The sequence below is a fragment of the Mastomys coucha genome, unplaced genomic scaffold, assembly GCF_008632895.1.
Source record: "Mastomys coucha isolate ucsf_1 unplaced genomic scaffold, UCSF_Mcou_1 pScaffold6, whole genome shotgun sequence".
Classification (NCBI taxonomy): Eukaryota; Metazoa; Chordata; class Mammalia; order Rodentia; family Muridae; genus Mastomys; species Mastomys coucha.
This window is the reverse complement of record NW_022196912.1, coordinates 52,851,035-52,870,628: the sequence shown is the minus strand read 5'-3', so window position 1 is coordinate 52,870,628 and position 19,594 is coordinate 52,851,035. Positions and strand designations below refer to the sequence as shown.

The window sequence follows — 19,594 nt, the reverse complement described above, 5'->3', positions numbered from 1 at the left end:
AATATAAACACAGGAAGCATTTCACCATTTGCCCACATTATTTAAAACAAACTGTGTTTTTAAAGTAAGCAGAGTAATATCACCATCACAAACCATTCTTTTTTAAAACTCAGCAAATGCACCTTTCATTCAAATATCTTTAATTTTCTTTTCATTTTGCTGAACAAAGGTTTAGTCATCAAATAGTGAAGACTTCTAATTGGTATTTGCAAATCATAAATCTGCATAATTCAATTGGCAAAAGAAGATTGCTGAGCTATACAGCAAAATAAAAGTCCACGCAACAAAGACACCCACTTTACCTGTCTTTCAGTGAGGTCTAGATTCACTGCTATCTCATATCTTCTCAGTCTGGTCAGATAATTATGATGAGCAAATTCTGCCTCGAGTTCTCTGATTTGTTCTTTGGTAAAAGCTGTTCTTTCCTTCCTAGGCTTGCTGTTCACTTCTGATTTGTAATTTCCTTCCTGGGAATCTGGAGGGAAAGTGCAAGAAGATTGGTGTTAACATAGTCATGCAAACGTGTGCAATCATACTTTTCATAGTTACTGAATAACTACTTCTCCAAGTGCTTTGCTCAGAAGACCAACAGTGAGCAAAGCCAGTAAGACAGATCACACATCTCCACAGAGTGAGATAGGTTTTTCTTTTTTCTCCCTCTCTCTTTCAATATACATACATATATTTATATATATACATATATATGTGTATATATATAATTGGCCTTCTGGTAACTCATAACATAATTGGGAAAGTTCTTTATTAATCTGTAAAATATGAACATAGTTTTTAAATTCTAAAGCAATACTGTGATAATAAAATAAACCAAATCAACATCAGAAAAGAATTGTAGAAATAAAATGGAAGCCCACTAGACAGGAAATTTTAAGGTAAACAATTCTGGGTTCACTCTTGCTCAAATCTTAGCTGACCAGATATGGTTTTCTCAGAGCAGGAGGAATAGCAATGGGATCTCACCAACATCTTGGCACATTGGTTACTCCCTTTACAGTGATAGGTCATATAGTAGTTTTCCCTGGCTGGTCATTACTTATGCCCACTTCTCCAAGTTGTCACTTACTTTCCATATTAGCTGGGATTCCCATCTAAGCTGGTCAAAGGAGAATTTTTAATCCAGGTCAAAACATGTTTTATGACATAACAGCCTGATTATAATTTAGGATGTCAATGGACTAAAGGAGTTTATAACAGTTGCCAGCTCATAGGTAGGCATGTTTATATGACGTTAACATACCTGGCTCCCTGTAGAAATTAGAGTTCACCAAACACTTGATTTTAACACATAGATTTGTCAGTAGCCACACTGTTGTAGCTCTGAGTTATTCTGGCATGATGTAAATATAATTTCCAAGTAACCAACGTTTCACCCTATGGGCCATTCTGGCAGTTAGCAAAGTCACATCATGGAATATTTAGCTTTGAAGTCCCTTCTAAAACTATTCATGCTCACATGAATCAAAAGAGTTTTGCCAGCTTGCAGCTACTCTCGTTGAGGTATTGGCTAGTGGTTATTTATATGGAGACAATGGTCTTTTCCGTTCAGATAAACCACTCTGGAAACTCACAACAAAGCAGCATGTTTTTCTCATGAGGAGTTCAATTTGAGTGACTCACAGTTCACACATTCCCATGTGTAAGCATGAATGAACAAACTCACATTGAGAAAAGCCTATTAACTTGTATTTATTTTTCTTTCTCTGACATTGATCTCTTCTAGCTTTTGAAATATTCCAGAGTATTTCATAAATACATCACATACACACAAAACATGTGATGGGTTTATACATATAGCCAGTGTGAGTAGAAATATATAACAGTAGGTTTATATAGTGACTGGATTTAAGCAAAAATCTGGCTATAATTCAGTACTTCAATCCACAAACAATTTATGAAATGACTGAATCCCAAAGCAAAATTGCTAAGGAAGATAAGTCTGTCAAGCAAAAGGAAGTGAGCTATGCACACTTACATTTTCAGTATTTGAAGAAATCATCATATAATTGAAGCTAACATGAAGAACAGCTATGTGCTTCTTAGAGAAGGAAGACAATTGAGTTAAGTAGCATCATTGTCCCTCTATATACTAAACACTTTTATGATAGTACATATGATTCTGCAGTACAATTAACTCACACTGCCCCTAAGCTTCCATTAAAACAATCAAACAAACAACCATGCTCTTATAAATCTTTCTTTTGGGGTGTGTTTCCCATAATTTTTAATTTAAATTATCAAAGTTATTACTCTCTGATCCTGAGTCCCCCACCATTATCTCATGACTGCCTATTTGCTGGAGAAATGGGTAGGAAGTTTGGATGAGGCATTTGGCAGATTTCACATCAGCCTCCATATGTTTCACAGCTGTTTCAACTAAAGCAAAGCTCTATCTTCTCGAGCCTCCCACATCCTCTGCCAAATGGTAGGTGTGGAGGGGGGAATCTGGAAAGTGCCTTTCTTCTCTACCACCATAAACACCAACTCAGCATTTCTACAATAGTTTTTCATTTCAGGTTTTTTTCTGCACCAGTGGGAGCACCTTAGCTTTCTTGTTGCATCGAAGATATGTTGACTTATATCTCCAGGCCTAACATTTGGCTACTAGGAGTATGTTAGTTGAAGAAGTCTGCTCTACTTCTGTGAGGGATTGACTGTGTCCTCCAAGGATCATTTCTGACTAGTGTTTAGAACTATTCTACATGTGACATTTTCTCACTCCTAGAAAAAGTAGCTCAAAGGCAATCAGTTTTTTAAGGCAAGTACTATAAAAGATCAATATGTTCACAAATAGCACAAAATGGTTTTTAATGTATATTAAGAAGTAAAAACATGATGACTACATACCCTATAATTTAATCATGTTTATAAAATTTTAAAATGAAAGGACTTCAGTTTAGAATGAGAAAGAATTCTGATTTTCAGAAATAGCTCAACATCAATTTATGAATTCTCACAGCCAAAAGGAAATAGTGAATGAAGGAAAGTTTAAATATTTCTAGCAATGTGAAAGACAGAAGCAGAGAGAAATTACAATAAGTAATATTACAGGCTTGTTTCTAAATTGACACGAATTAGTAAGTGAATTAGATTTTGAAAACAAGCAATTCACAGTATTTTTTTTAAAAATCTACCTGAGTGCTCACACATCCGATATGGCTTCTTCTTTGGAGCAAGCAATGACCTTGCCTTGGCACCTCATTGCATTCCAAAATAAACCTGAAAGCATTATAACAGTACTTGTTGCTTCTTCCTGTCTCTTTTGTAATTTTAAGATGATGAGTTAAAGAAATTTTGGACAATTTGAATGAAGTACCTATTCCTTCATTCCTTTTACACCCTTGAGCTTTTATAACTCTGAATATTTGTGCTGTTTTCTTTGTTGCCCAAGGTTTGTAAAGTTCCTTTTGTCTAAATAAGGAAGCACTAATGAGCATTTTCATTTTAATCATTGCCCATCACTAAGTAGTACATTCTGATTGGAGAAAATCAACTCAATGGTCCATTTTCTATGGCAAAAAAACCCATAAAATAAAAATCCAAAAAAGAATTAGATATATTCATAAAACTTTACAATAAAAGTAATGTTATTCATTTCAAATATATTGAATTCAAAGTATTTCAGTAAAAGGGCAACAAAAAAATATCAAAGGCCAAAGATACAGAATATTTATATAATCATTTTATTGAAATTTGGCATATTTTTAATATCTGGCTCTTCTCACTACAACTTCTAAATTGCATAATTCAAAATTCACATTAGTATATATTCTGGGTAAGATGTTTTGCAATCATGGCATTAGGAATTCTCATGATGTCAGGGCTCACATCTATAATTCCAGAACTACTGAAGGGGCTGAGGCCACAGAATTGACAAGCTGGAGTCTAGTCAGGACTCAAGAATGAGACTGAGTCTAAATAAAGCTAAATAATGAAAAAAATAACAAAAAATTAACTCTAGTTACAAGGAAGAGATGATGGTATGAAACTGTAATGCCAGGGCTCAGGAATTAAGAGAGATGGATGAAATAATAGAAGAAGGAAGAGAAGAAAAAGAAGAAGGAGAAGAAGAAGAGGAGGAGGAGGAGGAGGAGGAGGAAGAGGAGGAGGAAGAAAGGAGCTGGTAGGAAAGAGGAAAAGAGGAGGAAGATAAAGAGAAGAAAGAAGGTTGGAAAACATGATAATAGATACCCAAAATTAAATTCATACCAAAGGAAATACAAACTACAAAATATCTATCTACCAATTTGTACAATGTGCATGGTTGGGTTGTACCAAAGGAAAAGACCCTTACTGAGTCACACAATACCTGATGAATATATCTTGATATAGAACAGCCTATTCCATTTTCCCATGCAATATTAATTTAAAGAGTCATTGCTTTTGTGAACATTCTCAAGCCCTGCCTTCTTTTTTTTTTCAAATTTTAAATTTGACACTTTAGGGATGTTTTCTTTCATCTTCTAGAATGTAAATTTGATGCCAACCCTTGCCTACCATCGTTAGACATAAATCCAGCTAATGCTCTCCTCTGTTCATTTTAGCACAAGAAGAAACATTGATAGATTCTAAAAGAGAATTCAGCACTGTGTCCATGAACCCCAGTACACCTTCTATTCAGCTTGTTTCAGCCAGTGGATGGAGTCATAAGGTATTATTGGATCTTCAGAGAGATGGGGACAGAGAAAGCTATTTATACAAGTTAAAGATAATACATGACTGGGCAGTGGCTAGAATATTCTGACACTTCTGATTTGTTAGCTCTTAACAGAGCAATAGAAACTTAGCTCTTTTATGACATAAGATAACATGAATTTGCAATCCCATTCTAGAAAAGTTTGTACCTGTTGTTTTAGTAACTTGGTAAATCGTGTGTATGTGAGGGAGACAGTCCAGAGTTGCTTTTATAACTCAGTCAGTAGATGTCTCTGTGTAGCTTGTTGATTTCATGATTCTGAGTTGTTGTTTTGTCTAGTCTTCATGGTGTTTACTATAATACAATACTAATAAAATTGAACAATTTCTTTGTGTCTGCTTTGCTTCTTCTTTAGACTGAAGAAATGAATCATAGGGATTTTCTTTTGTGCCTTTGTTTCTGGTACTATAGACTGGGTTCTCAAACTGCTGGAATTCCACTTCATGCGTTATTTGTGGAAAATTGTTTGCTCTGATTAGTTTACCTGAAATCCAGCTTCAAATCAAGAAAGCATCACTCAATGCTTCTGTGTTTTGGCTTTCAATGCTCTCTTATACAAATCATGCAATCAGTTGGAATAGTGATAAATAATTGTGTATGTTTTGTATCTGCAATATCTTTAGGCATACTCAGATATAAAAGTACCATACAATATGTCAATAATATAAAGTGTAAACCTGAAACTATGAGGAGTATATATGATCAAAACACATGGTACACCTCGGAAAATGTCATAATGAAATACATTGTATTTAATTAACTTGTCAAAAACAAAAACCAACAGATTTATAGGTAAAGGGTTAGATTAGATGTTATACCAAATGGAGGATATTGCACAAAACTAGCATTTTTTTAAATGTTAGCACCATTGATATTTTGAGAAAGATCATTATTGTCAGATTAAATTCCAGTGAAACAAACACTTTCAAAATAGAGGTCTCAGTGACAGGCTGGATCAGACACTGCAGAAAATCTAAAGAGATCTAATAACTACACACTGCCCTCAGGAAAATTCTACCCACATAGTCCAGCCAGGCAAATCATGGGATTTTCAATACAATATGTACTTCAGGTAAACAATAAATATGATTCTATTATGTCACAAGTAGTGAATAGAACATGCTATGTAAAAATATTGTTTATTGTTTGGAAATTCCTTTAACTGGCTACATCTAAAAAACTTCTAATTGTGACATCTAAAAGGTTTCTAGGTATTGCAAATGGACATTAAGAAGAAAAATCACTTCCAGGTGAGAGCCACTGTTTGCAAGTAATATCTGAGGCAGAATATCAATGATCTGACATTGTGCAATGCTCTTTTGATATAACCAAAGCAATTTATAAATGTGAGTAAATCATGTGGATAACATCAGTTTTACATGATTTTTATCAGACTTCCTGCTAAGTAGTGAAATTTGCTAGCAGATAAAATTACTCAAGAAGAGGAAATTGTCAAAGCTAATTCATACAGCTGGATAAGTGGATCTAATAACTTAAGAACAGTGTTCACACTAAACATTAGAGTAGAAATTCTATGCCAGTTTCTTAAGCTTGTCCTTCAGTAGCAAGACAGTGTCAATGGACTTGACTAGGTATCATGAACTCTTCAACCTATGTAAAGACACATGATAACTAGCCATAAATCAACAGTTTGATGACTGCATATATTTAGCTAACAAATACTGATTTAACAAATAAACATTAATTTGATACAGTGTTGATAAATTTATTTTTTTATACTTTCTGTCTTTATGACTGAGAAAATGTCTTTTTCATATATGCTATCATTTGTAGTTTTGTGGTTTTGAGGCATTTTTCTGTGTAAAAACCTGTGTGTCTTGGGCTTTTCTTGCCTTTATTTTTTTTCTGGTTGTTTTGTCCTATTTTGTCTTAATTAATTTTACTATTATTATAGTTTTAGATGCCTGTTTGTATTGTTATGAGATAGGTGGAAATGGTGTAAATTTAGGTTAGTGGTAACATGGAGAGGTTCTGGAAACAGGAAGCCATATATCATAATATATTGGATGAAAGGTATCTATTTTGTATAAAAAAAGGAAAGTGGGCAGTTCCACCATCACATAGCATTTGTACATCTCTGGTGTCATCTAGTTTTAACGTGAACACAAATTCTTCCCTATATATGGTTTACCTTTTCACATTAACACAGATTGGATAATGCCACCATTAAAATATGATATTAAATATAGCATGATGTTCAAACAGATTCTTGATCACTCAAGATACCAAATTAATAGACTTTAAAGTTTAAGCCTACTCTCTACTATATATGTGCTAATTATTCATTACCTCCCTCAGCTTTAATGCAGAATTTAAGTATATTTGTGAGTCATTTAGAACAGAGCCAGCATGTTGGAAGCAGTTAGTACCCATAGATACAGGATAACTATGGTAAATAAAGAAGTAATAATGAATTAAAGCTGTGGTCATTGAAAACTATATTTTTGATAGAATCAGAAACTACAAAAAGCATTTTTAAGGTAGCAAGATACTTTTAAACTAAAAGTCAACTAAGACATCATGAAAGTCTAGGAATCATGCAAATATCAATAGTATTTACTTTAGTTTGCAAAACATATGACATAACAAGATCTTTGTGCTTTTTCTTGCTTGTCTGTAATTGAATCTAAGGAGCTAGCTTGGATTCTCCAGGAAAACCAGTGAGGTGATATGTAACAAGACCTAGTGGGACGGAGAAACGATTTTTTTCTTTATAGCTTAATTTATTAGAACTTTAAAAGGGTTTCTACAGCTTGCCTTGATTCTGTGAAACATAATGCATTTTTGCAATTCCCTTCAGTTAAATTTTTGCCTTATTATTTATTTATTTAAAAACAGAATGTCTCAAGATCTAGACCATTAACCAAGGAGTATATCTGGAGAGATATATGGCTCCAGGTACATATGTAGCAGAGGATGGTCTTGCCAGACAGCAACAGGAGGAGGCCTTTGACCCCAGGGAGGTTGGATGCCCCAGATTAGGGTATGCTGGAGAGGTGAGGCAGGAGAGTGTGGGTCGGTGGGAGCACTCTCATACAGGCAAAGGAGGCAGGGGGCAGATGTGGGATGGAGAGTGGTGGAGGGGTAACCTGTAAGTGGAATATCATTTGAGATGTAAATAAATGGAATGATTAATAACAACAACAATAATAATAATAATGATAATAATAATAATAAACATTATTAAGAAGCAATAGAAAAAAAAGACATCCTAGGACACAAGGTTTTGTTTCCTCTGACTATTTTACTAGAATTTGATGATTTTTCTCTAGATCTGTTATATATAAGAAAGAGGGGATTGTGTGTGTGTGTGTGTGTGTGTGTGTGTGTGTTTCTTATTTTTAAAAATTCCAGCAAAATTTACATGGATTTTAGAAAAGATTAAGGCATACAAAATGCTTGAGTAACACTCTTCAATACATTCTTAAAACTCAATTGCAGAAACAGTTATTAACACAGCATTTATAAGCCCACTCTATGTATGCACTTTTTCTTAAAATCCTATTTGTACACAATGTTGTTCACAAGTATGTGTTGAAAAATAATATACTTTGCTATATTATACACTAAAATAATCATTGGAAAATTAATAACCAAGTAATTGTACATTTTTTGTTTAAAGTCCTAATACCAAAGTCAAGTTATTTAAAATAATTAATTATACATAAAAGTAACAAGGTTAACTGCAAGCAACCTGAGGGTATAGCTCTTGCAGCTAACATTAACATTGTTTGCCAGTTGCTAAGAGTATGAAATTCTCTGTGATCCTTTCTTCAGACAGCTCTGCTGCACAAAGGTAACCAGTCTTTGGGAGACTCAGCTACACCAGGTAACCAGTCTTTGGGAGACTCAGCTACACCATATTCAACTGATGATAATATGTGTGAAAGGATTTTATCAATTAATGAATTCTAAACATTTGAAATTTGCATTAAGGGGATGCTTTGAACACAAATACCACGAATAGAAATCTGTTAGCCTTAATTAAGTTTATTTGCTTTTTAAAAGTTAGTTTTGTGTGAGCCTAGACTTTAATAACTGAACCATCCCTGCAATGATATATGAGCACAAGTTCTAGCTAGACTTCCTCTTTCCCTCTCTGTCTATCTCTGTCTCTCTGTCTCTCTTTGCCTGTCTCTCTCTCTCTCTCTCTCTCTCTCTCTCTCTCTCTATCTATCTATCTATCTATCTATCTATCTATCTATCTATCAAATCAGTGAGTGAGGAAAGCGGAAAGTAGAAAGGGAATACCACTCATAATGAAGAAGGAAGGATTTTGTTTTTCAATGGAGTGTGACTGTTTCTATAAGCCTTACTACAGGACAGATCCTATGCCCCATATGACCAGAGGTGGTTTCCTACACAAAAAGAATTCAATAAAGTTTTCATGATTTTTTTTGTTTCATTTTGCTTTTCTTTGTCAGGGTTTATTTTATTTTTTAATTATTTACTTATTTTTAGTCTTATTGGTCTTTTGATTGTATGTTTTGCTGTTCCTTTATGATGTGATTATTTGGTTCTTGATTTTTGTTTTGTTTTCATTTTTGTTGCTTGTTGTTTGGTTTCTTTGTGTGTGAGAGAGTGGGTCAAGGAGGGAGAGAGACAGAAATAAAATAGAGAGGGAGAGAGAAACAGAGACAAGGAGAGACAGAGAGAGAGACAAAAACAGAAACAAAGTAAAACAGGATGGGAAGGGAGGTTGACAAAATCTGAGTAGCGTTATGGGAGGGAAAATATGATCAAAATATATAACAGGAAAAAAGAGCTTAACAAAATAAAGCCAGAAGCTAAGGGTATATAGCTCAAAGGCAGAATTTTGTACATTTATTAGCCCACACGTTTGACTCAGTTACATATAAACTTGGATTTGTTTAGAATGTGGCCAGTTTTATATAAAGTACTAGAGAATTTGAAAACTAAATTTAAAAAACCGAAAAAACTAAAGCCAACAACTTCAATTTGATAGGCATTTTAAAATTTTTTGCTGACTATGATGTGCGTGCGTGTGTGTGTGTGTGTGTGTGTGTGTGTGTGTGTGTGTGTACTTCTTTGGGCACAAAGTCTCACTATGTATTGTATATTGGTCTTGATTTTGTTTTATAGCTTATAGCTGTCTTGAAGTCTCTATCCTGCTTAAGGATCCTGAGTGCTGGGATTACAAATTTACTCAGCCACAGCCAATTTATGCAAATGTTATCATTACAACCAACACCACTATCTCCTTCCAAAGTACATACCAATTGTTGGAAAAACTACAATGGCATTTGCTTTAAAAAAAAAATCTTAAATGTGAAAATCTAATTGAACCATTACTGACTACTACTTTTTACCATAGCTTACCCTGGAAGCGGGTGTGTGAGAATAGGGAAGGAATCAAACATTCAATTATCTTACAAAGGATTGATAGAGATAAAAAATGCTTTCTATAATTTAGCATACATATTTGTGAATAAATATATATGTACATGTGTGTATATATACATATGTGTGTACACATGTGTACGTGTGTGTATAGCTGTGCATGTATGCACGTGTTAGTCTAGAAACAGAATAAAGATATTGAAATTGTACAGATTAATTTTATTTTTACATTTTATAGGCAAAAGTATATAAGGATAATGATGCAACTTTTGAGTCGCATAAAGTACGGTTTTGATAAAATATTGATGCTATATATAAATATACATATAAATTATGTATAAATTTTGGTAATTATATAGTTTGAAATATACACAGTAATGGCAATTAGTATTGCATCACACCATGAATCAAAGGAAGTGTAAAATATAAAAAAAAAAACAAAAACAAAAACCAAAAAAACAAAAACCAGAAACCAACAAGAACAAACCCCTGTTCCCTCCCCCCTCACCCTGCTCACAAACCCACCCACTCCCACTTCCTGGCCCTGTCATTCCCCTACACTGGGGCATAGAACATATACAGGGCCGAGGGCCTTTCCTCCCATTGATGACTTGGCCATCCTCTACTATACATATGCTGCTGGAGCAATTAGTCCCACCATGTGTACTTTTTGGTTGGTAGTTTAGTCCCTGGGAGCTCTGAGGGTACTGGTTAGTTCATATTGTTCTTCGTCCTAAGTGGCTGCAAACCCTTCAGCTCCTTTGGTCCTTTCTCTAGCTCCTTCATTGGGGACCCTGTACACAGTTCAGTGGATGTCTGTGAGCCTCTACTTCTGTATTAGTCAGGTATCTCCTCTCAGGAGATAGCTACATCAGGCTAGAGTGCCCTTTCTTCAGTCTCTGCTCCATAGTTAGTCTCTGAAACTCCTTCCATATTTTGTTCCCCTTTTAAGAAGGAATTAAATGTCCACATTTTGGTCTTCCTCCTTCTTGAGTTTCTTGTAGTTTATGGATTGTTCTTTATGTATTCTGAACTTCTGGGCTAGTAACCACTTATGAGAGAGTGCATACCATATGTGTTCTTTTGTGATTGGGTTACCTCACTCAGTATGATATTCTCCAGATCCATCCATTTCCCTAAGAATTTCATAAAATCATTGTTTTTAATAGCTGAGTAGTACTCCATTGTGTACATGTACCACAATTTCTGCATCCATTCCTCTGTTGAGGGACATCTGGGCTGGAGAGATGGCTCAGCCATTAAAGGCTAGGCTTACAACCAAAAATTCTTAAAAATTTGGTGGACGCACAGTGGTGGTGTTGATGCCAATGTGAAGAACAGTGCTAGAAATTGCTGTAAGTGGGGAAAGCATTTTTTTAACCCTTATACAACATATAGAATGCAAGCGCCTTAAGTTGTTGCAGTGCTTAGCAATTGCTCACATATAAGCACTTTGTTCCCCCCCTTTTTTTGGCATAGGTGTTTCCAAGAAAATAATTACCCTTTAATCATTAAATATTATAATCTCATACCAGAATTTTCAATCACCCATAGATGCAACTATTTCTTCTTAAGCTAGATATTAAAATTATGTTGCTTCAAATATTTGTATGTTGGGCTTATTTAACAAACTTACAGTGTATCTTAAGGTAAATTAATCTAATTTGTTGAGGACTATGATCAAAGAAGGTGTTTCTCAAGGAATATGTCTTGATTACCTGTATCAAACATTAAAATTTCTGACTTCTAACAAGTAACTTATAAATTTAAAAACTCAAGACAATTCTTATCTTCTGAGGAATGTTTGACTTTTTATAGTATGCACCTTAAATATATGCTTGTGTATATGTTTTTGTACTGCTAAAGGTAAGCTCCTCTATTTTCTTGCTATCTTGTAGATCTAAACTCTAAAGTCAATGAGATGCTTCAGTAAGTCTGTGTTTACGATGATGCATTCAACAAAAATAAACTCTAATTCCCCACTTCTGTGGTGACAGAGATGCAAGTCAAATGGTATTATATTTGGCATTTAAAATTTCTTTCAGCTAGAGTTTTCTTATTCTGGATTCCTGGCTGTTGCACCACAATGCTTGTCTTATAGTATTTTTAATTGCAAAGTTATGTAATGAATTTGACTTATTTATGAGCATCCTTGCAAATGCATATAAAAATTTATCTTTGAAACATTTCAGTATCACTTTAAGAATTTTTTATAGAATATAATCATATTTCATTCTAAACCTAATTTATGCAGGCTGTCCATTATTTCTTTTGCACGCACACACACACATACACACATACACACACACACAAACAGACACATCTTTTGTCTGCTCTGGGGTGTACAGTTTGTTCACAGACTAAGAATCTCTTTTAATACATTAAAAAATGCCTTCAAGTTGTTTGATAGAATTTTGTCAAAATTTAGTAGTAAAGTGTGTGATGTTAAAATTCTAGTATTATGATAACATCATAACTTATTTTAATTCTTACTATTATCAGTTTACATGTTCTCTAACATATGTTAACTATAAGACAATGTTTTTTAAATATAGTATATGAGTATGTAAGATGCTTTTTCACAGTGAGAAGAAAAATTTCTAAAATTCATAATGAATATTACATCACAAATTTAAGGATATATTCTGAAATATAGATATAAAATTTAAAACAGCAATAACCAAAGTAATATACAAAACATAAAAAATTATGAATGAATTAGGGGAAAAGTTCTCCTCCTATCCCTTTAAGTCCTTTCTGTTATGTCAGCATATTTAATAATATCTAAGTTGTATACACATTATCCACCCATTGTATACACTTACTTCAAAGACTGTACATATTGAAAATCAATACTATGAATTGATTATTATTTTATGGTATTATTTTAAATCACAATAAAGTATAAATATCTCATGGTGTTGAGAAATAACACTTGATTGCTACAATAATCTTTTATGTTTCAATAATTTTTCAATAAGTTTCAATAACACTTGATGTTTCAGTAACACAGCAAGAAATAACTGAGTTTTGCTTTTAGATTAATACAACTTTTTAAGTGTTATACTGTAGCAGTTTGAGTTTTCTGTTGTAAGGTAGTCAAATACAGTTCTCACAAATCTATGTTGTTTGAACGTTGAAAATACATGTGGGAAGAATACTGCCCTTGCTCAATAAGGCATAATTTGTTTGCCCATGAACTCATATCACAGTAGCTGAGAAAAGTTTTCATGCCTTGCATATTGAGTAGAAGATGCTCACAAACATATAGCTGAAGAATTATTCATTTAGTTTGCCTCAATCAGCATGACCATTTTGCTTGTATTATACATGTAGCTATTTTGATGGTTCAATATCTTTCTTGTGGCTTTTACACAATAGACTTTCCTAGGCAATCATGTGAATTAGCATAAACGCTCTGAAGAGATAAATTGTAGGCTCTAAAATGTGAAGTGGTAAGTCTCAATTTTATAAATATAGAAGTAAAGCTTCTGGTATGGTCACTACATGCTGTGGCCATGTCATATAACTGAAATAGTGCTGTCATTTGTGAAAACCAACAACAAATCATGAAAAAACATTACTCTCATCTTTCCAAATGTGTTACAATGAATTGTTCACTTTAAGAGATAATAAATGAAACAAGACTTTACTTTAAATGTGGCACACTGAAAAATAGCATTATTTTAATATCACACATACCTTAGATCATTTTCCTATAAAAGAATGACTTCAGAAGTCTATTATACTTTTAAATTTTAAGTTTATAATGAAAATTAATAATAGAAATATAACAGTGCCAAAGTACTTTGTTTATTAGCTCATTGAGAAAATCTAGACTTTAAAATGCTAAACATTACGTTGTTAATGAGCCTAGAAACAGTCCCATGTTGATGAAATTCATCCTGATAGCATGCATTTCTCTTTATATTAAATAAATACCTTTTGAAAATCAGAAAATATAACCAAATATCCAAGAGATACAATAAAATTCATTTCTCTGAGACAGCAAAACATGATGTGTCTACTACTAAAACACAACTCCCTTAAACCAAATTTTATTAAAATATTTTAAAGATTTCTGAAACATGCAGAATAGAGATGAGGAGAAAAAAAAGAAGGCTTTTTCCTTTTTGAAATACAACCAGTTGTCATAGAAAATAGTTCTTTGCTGTTGCTGATGAGAAAAAAAAACATAATGAAACAAAAACCTCACACCATATACAAATGTGGTCTAATATAACTCTGCGTCTGGAAGAGTTAAGATGTTTCTTTTTGAAGCTGTATCATCACTCCTGGATATAGAGGAAAGGCCAGCAGGCCAGAGAATAAGATCCAGGTCCTTCATTGTTGTCATTAAAGTCTTACATAAAACTGTCTCCACATTCCATAAAAATGCCATGGCGCTTCAGGAGAAATACAGACCTGAGACAATAGTTTATTTTGGCTGGAATTAAAGTTCCAGAGCTGAGGAGTTATTGCCAGAAATAGGAACCAGCTTTGCAAAAAAAAAAATGTCATTGAACTAGGAAGTAAGGAAAGCACTACAGAAGTAATACTCCAGTGCAGTGGGATCTGAATCAAGGCTTCTTTGTTAAGAACCTTGCAACATAATTAATCACCCGGAGGAAGTAAAGCGGCTTGAGGTTGGAGTCTAGTTACCCAGGGAATTCCCTCTTCCTCTGGCACCCACTTGCCAGTGCAGCTATAAAATAGGAGTAGAAATGTTTCACTCTATAAATGATTAATCAGAGCTGATTTACATGAAATTAAGTTGTCCACTAGCTAAGGGATACCCTATTGGGGTTCCAGAAGCCCTCCTACAACTCTCTGAGAACGACTCAACTTCCCCATTCCCTGTTTCCTTTGTTTTTCCCTTAAAAATATGAAGTTCTCCATAGGCTGTGCTTATTCTGAAAATTTCCAACTCTTATACAGGTCATAATTTACAAGATTCATAGCCATATGAACTCCACTCAGCAAATGTTTGTTGAATACTTATAAAGCAAGGTATTATGATAATCCTCAGGAAACAGCAATATAACACTCACTTAGTAATGAAGTTTCTAAGAGTAATGCTCCTGGGCAAAGGCAATGGGTAAAAATAAATACAATAATAGCTTTAAAAATCAGATAATATACTCAATAGCTGAAGAAACAAACATGGGTAATCAAAGTAAAAAAAAATGTTCACACAAATCAATGATTCATGAAAGATGTCGTGCGTACTGCAGCTCATGCAGCTCAATTGGTAGAGTGTTTTCCTAACATGAATTAGGCTCTGGGTTTAGACTCCAGTATCAAATAAATAAAGTGTGGATATATATTTGTAAACCCAGAATCTTGGTAACTAGGGGCAAAAAGATTAGGAGTTCAAAGTTAGCCTCAGTTAAGTAGTAAATTCAAGACAAGTGTGGTTTTCATGAGACCATGCCTCAAAAAAAACAAACAAACAAAAAAAGACAAAACAAAAAACAAAAACAATATAGCTTCATATTCCTCTCCATAATATACCTGGATGTGTATAGTGCTTGCCTCTTTTGAAGGAAACTTCTCTTTGTAATATTAACCAATACAGAAAACCAAAGCTGATAAAAACAACTTGTAGAACTGAGTCACAACTGTTATACACATATCTCCGAAAGCTAAGTCTCAGGTATTATTTTTGAAGAAGAAGCCAAAAATTATTGTATGAACCAGAGGATCAGGAAGTTAGCTATAAGAATGTGTGTCCTAAAAATATCAGAGAAGCTACACATATTATTTGCATGGCTGCTGAATCAAGACCTGAATAAAGATAGATGCTTCTGGATATGCTAATGGGAAAGTAGGAAAGCTCAGTTAGCCTGAATCTTAGAAAAGAAACTATAGACTACTAAGGAATCCTGAGAAAAGAAAAAATAATATTCCCCAAGGAAGAGAAGGTCAATTGGTTATAAAATACCAAATAATGAGTTTTGAAAACATATATACAAATAACATTATATAGACTAAGCAGTATTATATACTGATGAATATACATATAATTATAAATATGTATCTCTGCATATATGTAGAGATACATATACATATACATTAAGAAAAAAAATATATGGATTTGAAAATTAGCAAGGAAGAGATACCTAGGAGTAGTTAGATTATGAGCTCAAGTAATTATAATAAATAGAACAAAAATTGAAAGGAAATAAACAAAATTTCATGAAGTAATTATATACACACACATATATAGATATAGATATATGTATAGATATAGATATCTTTGTGATGGTTCTTAAATAAAGGTAATAGGGAGAATTCCCTGCAAGATGAAAGAGTTTTCTAAGCAACTATAAAAGCAAAGTTAATATTGTAGGCTGTTTATTCGTATGGAACAGCAGACCTGAATATGAAGTACAAGGAAGAATGATAAAAGAAGGTCAGACCATGATGAGACATCAAAGACAAGTGACCACTTTAGAGAGCTTAGGTTGTTTTTAGATGCTATTTTATCACAGCATAGAGATGAGTGCAGGTAAAATTTAAAGACTGACCTAGGGAACTAGGGCCATTGAGAGTTGATTAGAGCTCTGGTCTGCCATCATGCTCACAAGAGCACACAATAAGGCTCTAGCAGAATCTGATATTCCTAGCAAGGAAGGCAGAGCTCTTCTCTTCGCATCACATGGTAGGTACTAAAAACCAAGCTGGATCTGCACATGTTAAATATTGGGCAGTTCATCCATCAAAGCTGGTTATTAGATAGGTCCAAAACTTCACTTCAAAGGTTGTTGAAGTTCTGCAGCTTAGGTAAGATGGCCCCATTTCTATTTTTCTCATTCACTATCAGAAATGCCCACTTGGGTTTTTCATAAATCCCTAACCATTTGATTGATAATACAGAACCTATTAGTGGCAATGTTATCATTTAATTTTTCTTTGAGATAGTAAGAAAATGGGATCCTAATTCACTATTTCTTTGCTAATATTATTAAAATACTTTCTTAATCCAATTCACTACTTATCTTCTTTTCTTGACACTTGTTTTTTTACCCCATATCTTAAAATATTGTTCTGATAGTTATCCTGTATGCAATTGATAATGGCCTTATCACTAAACCCCAGGAATTAGTTTGGATACAATTCCATATCCTATAAAGGAGTTACTATTAACATAATATTTACTGAATGCTTCCTGTGTTCAGTAACTTCCCAATGATGATCATCTAATATTGGGGTTTATCTAATACCTTTAATATTACTATGGTTGAATTATGTGTCAGGACTGTACTCTTGTAGGAGATATAGAGACCTTGGCCCTTCTTCCTCTTTCTTATTTCACAGCTACTATGAGGTAACCATGACTTCTCAATCATGTACTTCCACCTTGATATTCTGACCTTACACATACTCAAAGGCAACTAGACAGAGCTACCCAGCAATTAAAACCTCTGAAGTTCTGAGGTGAAGCAAATCTTTCTGCCTCATAAGTTACATTTTTTCTGCATTTTTTGCACTAATGGAAATTTGACTAAACACCCTATGAATTTACAATAGTGTTGTGTATAAATGAAGTATGATAGCCTTTTCCTCACTACTGCTATAAAAAGTTCTAAGAAAATCTGCTGTCTAAAGCAAGTTATAGAAGGAATCTACATTGGTAACCTCAGTAGTTCATACAAGGAATGAACAACCAAATGTTTTAAAAAATAATGTCACTGTGGAAAAGATTTAATTGGTGACAAAAGGAGTATTTCTACTAAACTCAAATAAAAATTATAACATTACTGCAGTCTTCATTCTAGATATAAACCATCACTAATCAAAATTTAAATAATTACACAGCAAGGATTCACCAAGGATACTACAGGGACATTCCTTTTCATGACTACATAGCATTAAAGGCTACCCAGTTCAACTGTTAGAGGTTATCTAATTCAACCATTAGAGTACAAACAGTTCTAATAAAAAAGCAACTAGATCACTACTAAAAAGATTCAGTAAGTTAGCTCATAGATAAGAAAGTAGACTGTTTTTCATCTGATATTCCAGAAAATGTGTCTGACGGTGAATTTATAAATGAAAGAGTACATGGGTTTAAATACCTTAAAATCAGCATTGAGATGTGGAGGCAGGAGGATAGATATTGTGTGGGGAAAATATTGAGAAGTCAAAAAGAAGACAAAGGAAGGAAAGAAAATAAAAGAAGAAAATAAAGAAGGAAGAAGGAAGGAAGGCAGATAGGTAGAAAGGAAAAAAGTAAAGAGAATTCTAAACAATATAAAAGGCCACACCTATGACTAAGCTCATAAATGAGTCCTGAGCCATTTTATATGCATTTTTGTTAAATCATCAAGAATTTCACATATTATACTTTGGTCATATTAATGCCTGTTCTCAAATGTTCTAAGATTCATCCCAATTTCATATACTTCAATTTTGTCATTTCATTTTTGTATGCTTCATTTTAAAACCATCCTGTCAGTGCAATTAGTGTTGGCTCTGCACTCTGGGGTGTGGCCATTAAATGGAGTGTTACACCCTATAAGGACAACACCCTAGTAAAAACAAACTGTTCTACTGTACAATTGAACAGCTATTATCAGCTCTTCTCACTAGGGGTAGAATTTTATGACAGCCTCCTTATCATGCTTTGGTTTGGACATTTCATATATCTTGAGCCGCCATTTGTCCTGTACACACCATGCCAACCTAGTGTGAGTTCATACATATAGCTGCCATATTATATTCAGAAAACACTGTTTTATTGTAGTCAGCACCTCTCTGACTCCTATAGTATCCCTGTACCCTCCTCTTCCATAATGATCTATGAGCACTGGGAGAAGGAATGTGTTATGTAGATCCCATTAGGTCTGAGCATTCTGCAGTCTTTCATTCTCTGTACATTGATCAGTTGTGGTTCGATTTGTTAATCAACAACTGCTACAAAAAGATGCTACTCTAATGAAAAAAATGATAGATGCACTAGTCTATAGGTGTAATGATAACTTGTTAGAGGTCTATTTAACACTATGTCCATTGAGAATGGTAACAGTAGTAGGTTTTCTTCTGGGGCCTATGATATGTCAAGCCACAGGTTTGTAGCCTGCTTAAGAGTTGAAGGGACGCATGGCTCCAGCAGCATGCGTATAGCAGAGGATGACCAAGACAGTCATCAATGGGAAAAGAGGCCCTTGGCCCTGTGAAGGTTCTGTGCCCCAGTGTAGGGGAATGGCAGGTCCAGTAAGCAGGAGGGGGTGGGATGGTGAGCAGGGGGAGAGGGGAGGGAACAGGAGATTGTTTTAGTTTTTTTATTATTGTTTTATTTTCTTATTTTATTTTATTTTATTTTGGAGGTGAACCTGGGAAAGGAGATATTGTAAATAAGAAAACATCTAATAAAAAAATTGAAATTTCAAAAAAAAAAAATAAAAGAGTTGGAAGCAACATGTGTATCAGGCCTTCCTTCAGTTGATTCTGAACTAAGTTTGTGTGGTGTTTCCCTATGCAGCAACTCAATTGGGT

General features: G+C 33.9%; 1 protein-coding gene across 1 annotated transcript in view; it reads right to left on the bottom strand.

The window, feature by feature from the left end:
• The window catches only part of Meox2 (mesenchyme homeobox 2), a 60,237-nt gene that overhangs the window by 11,405 nt on the left and 29,238 nt on the right, over window positions 1–19,594 (bottom strand). Inside the window, exon 2 of the mRNA XM_031356736.1 lies at window positions 303–475. Within this exon, the coding sequence (XP_031212596.1) occupies window positions 303–475 (173 nt within the window). The remainder of the gene's footprint in view (window positions 1–302; window positions 476–19,594) is intronic.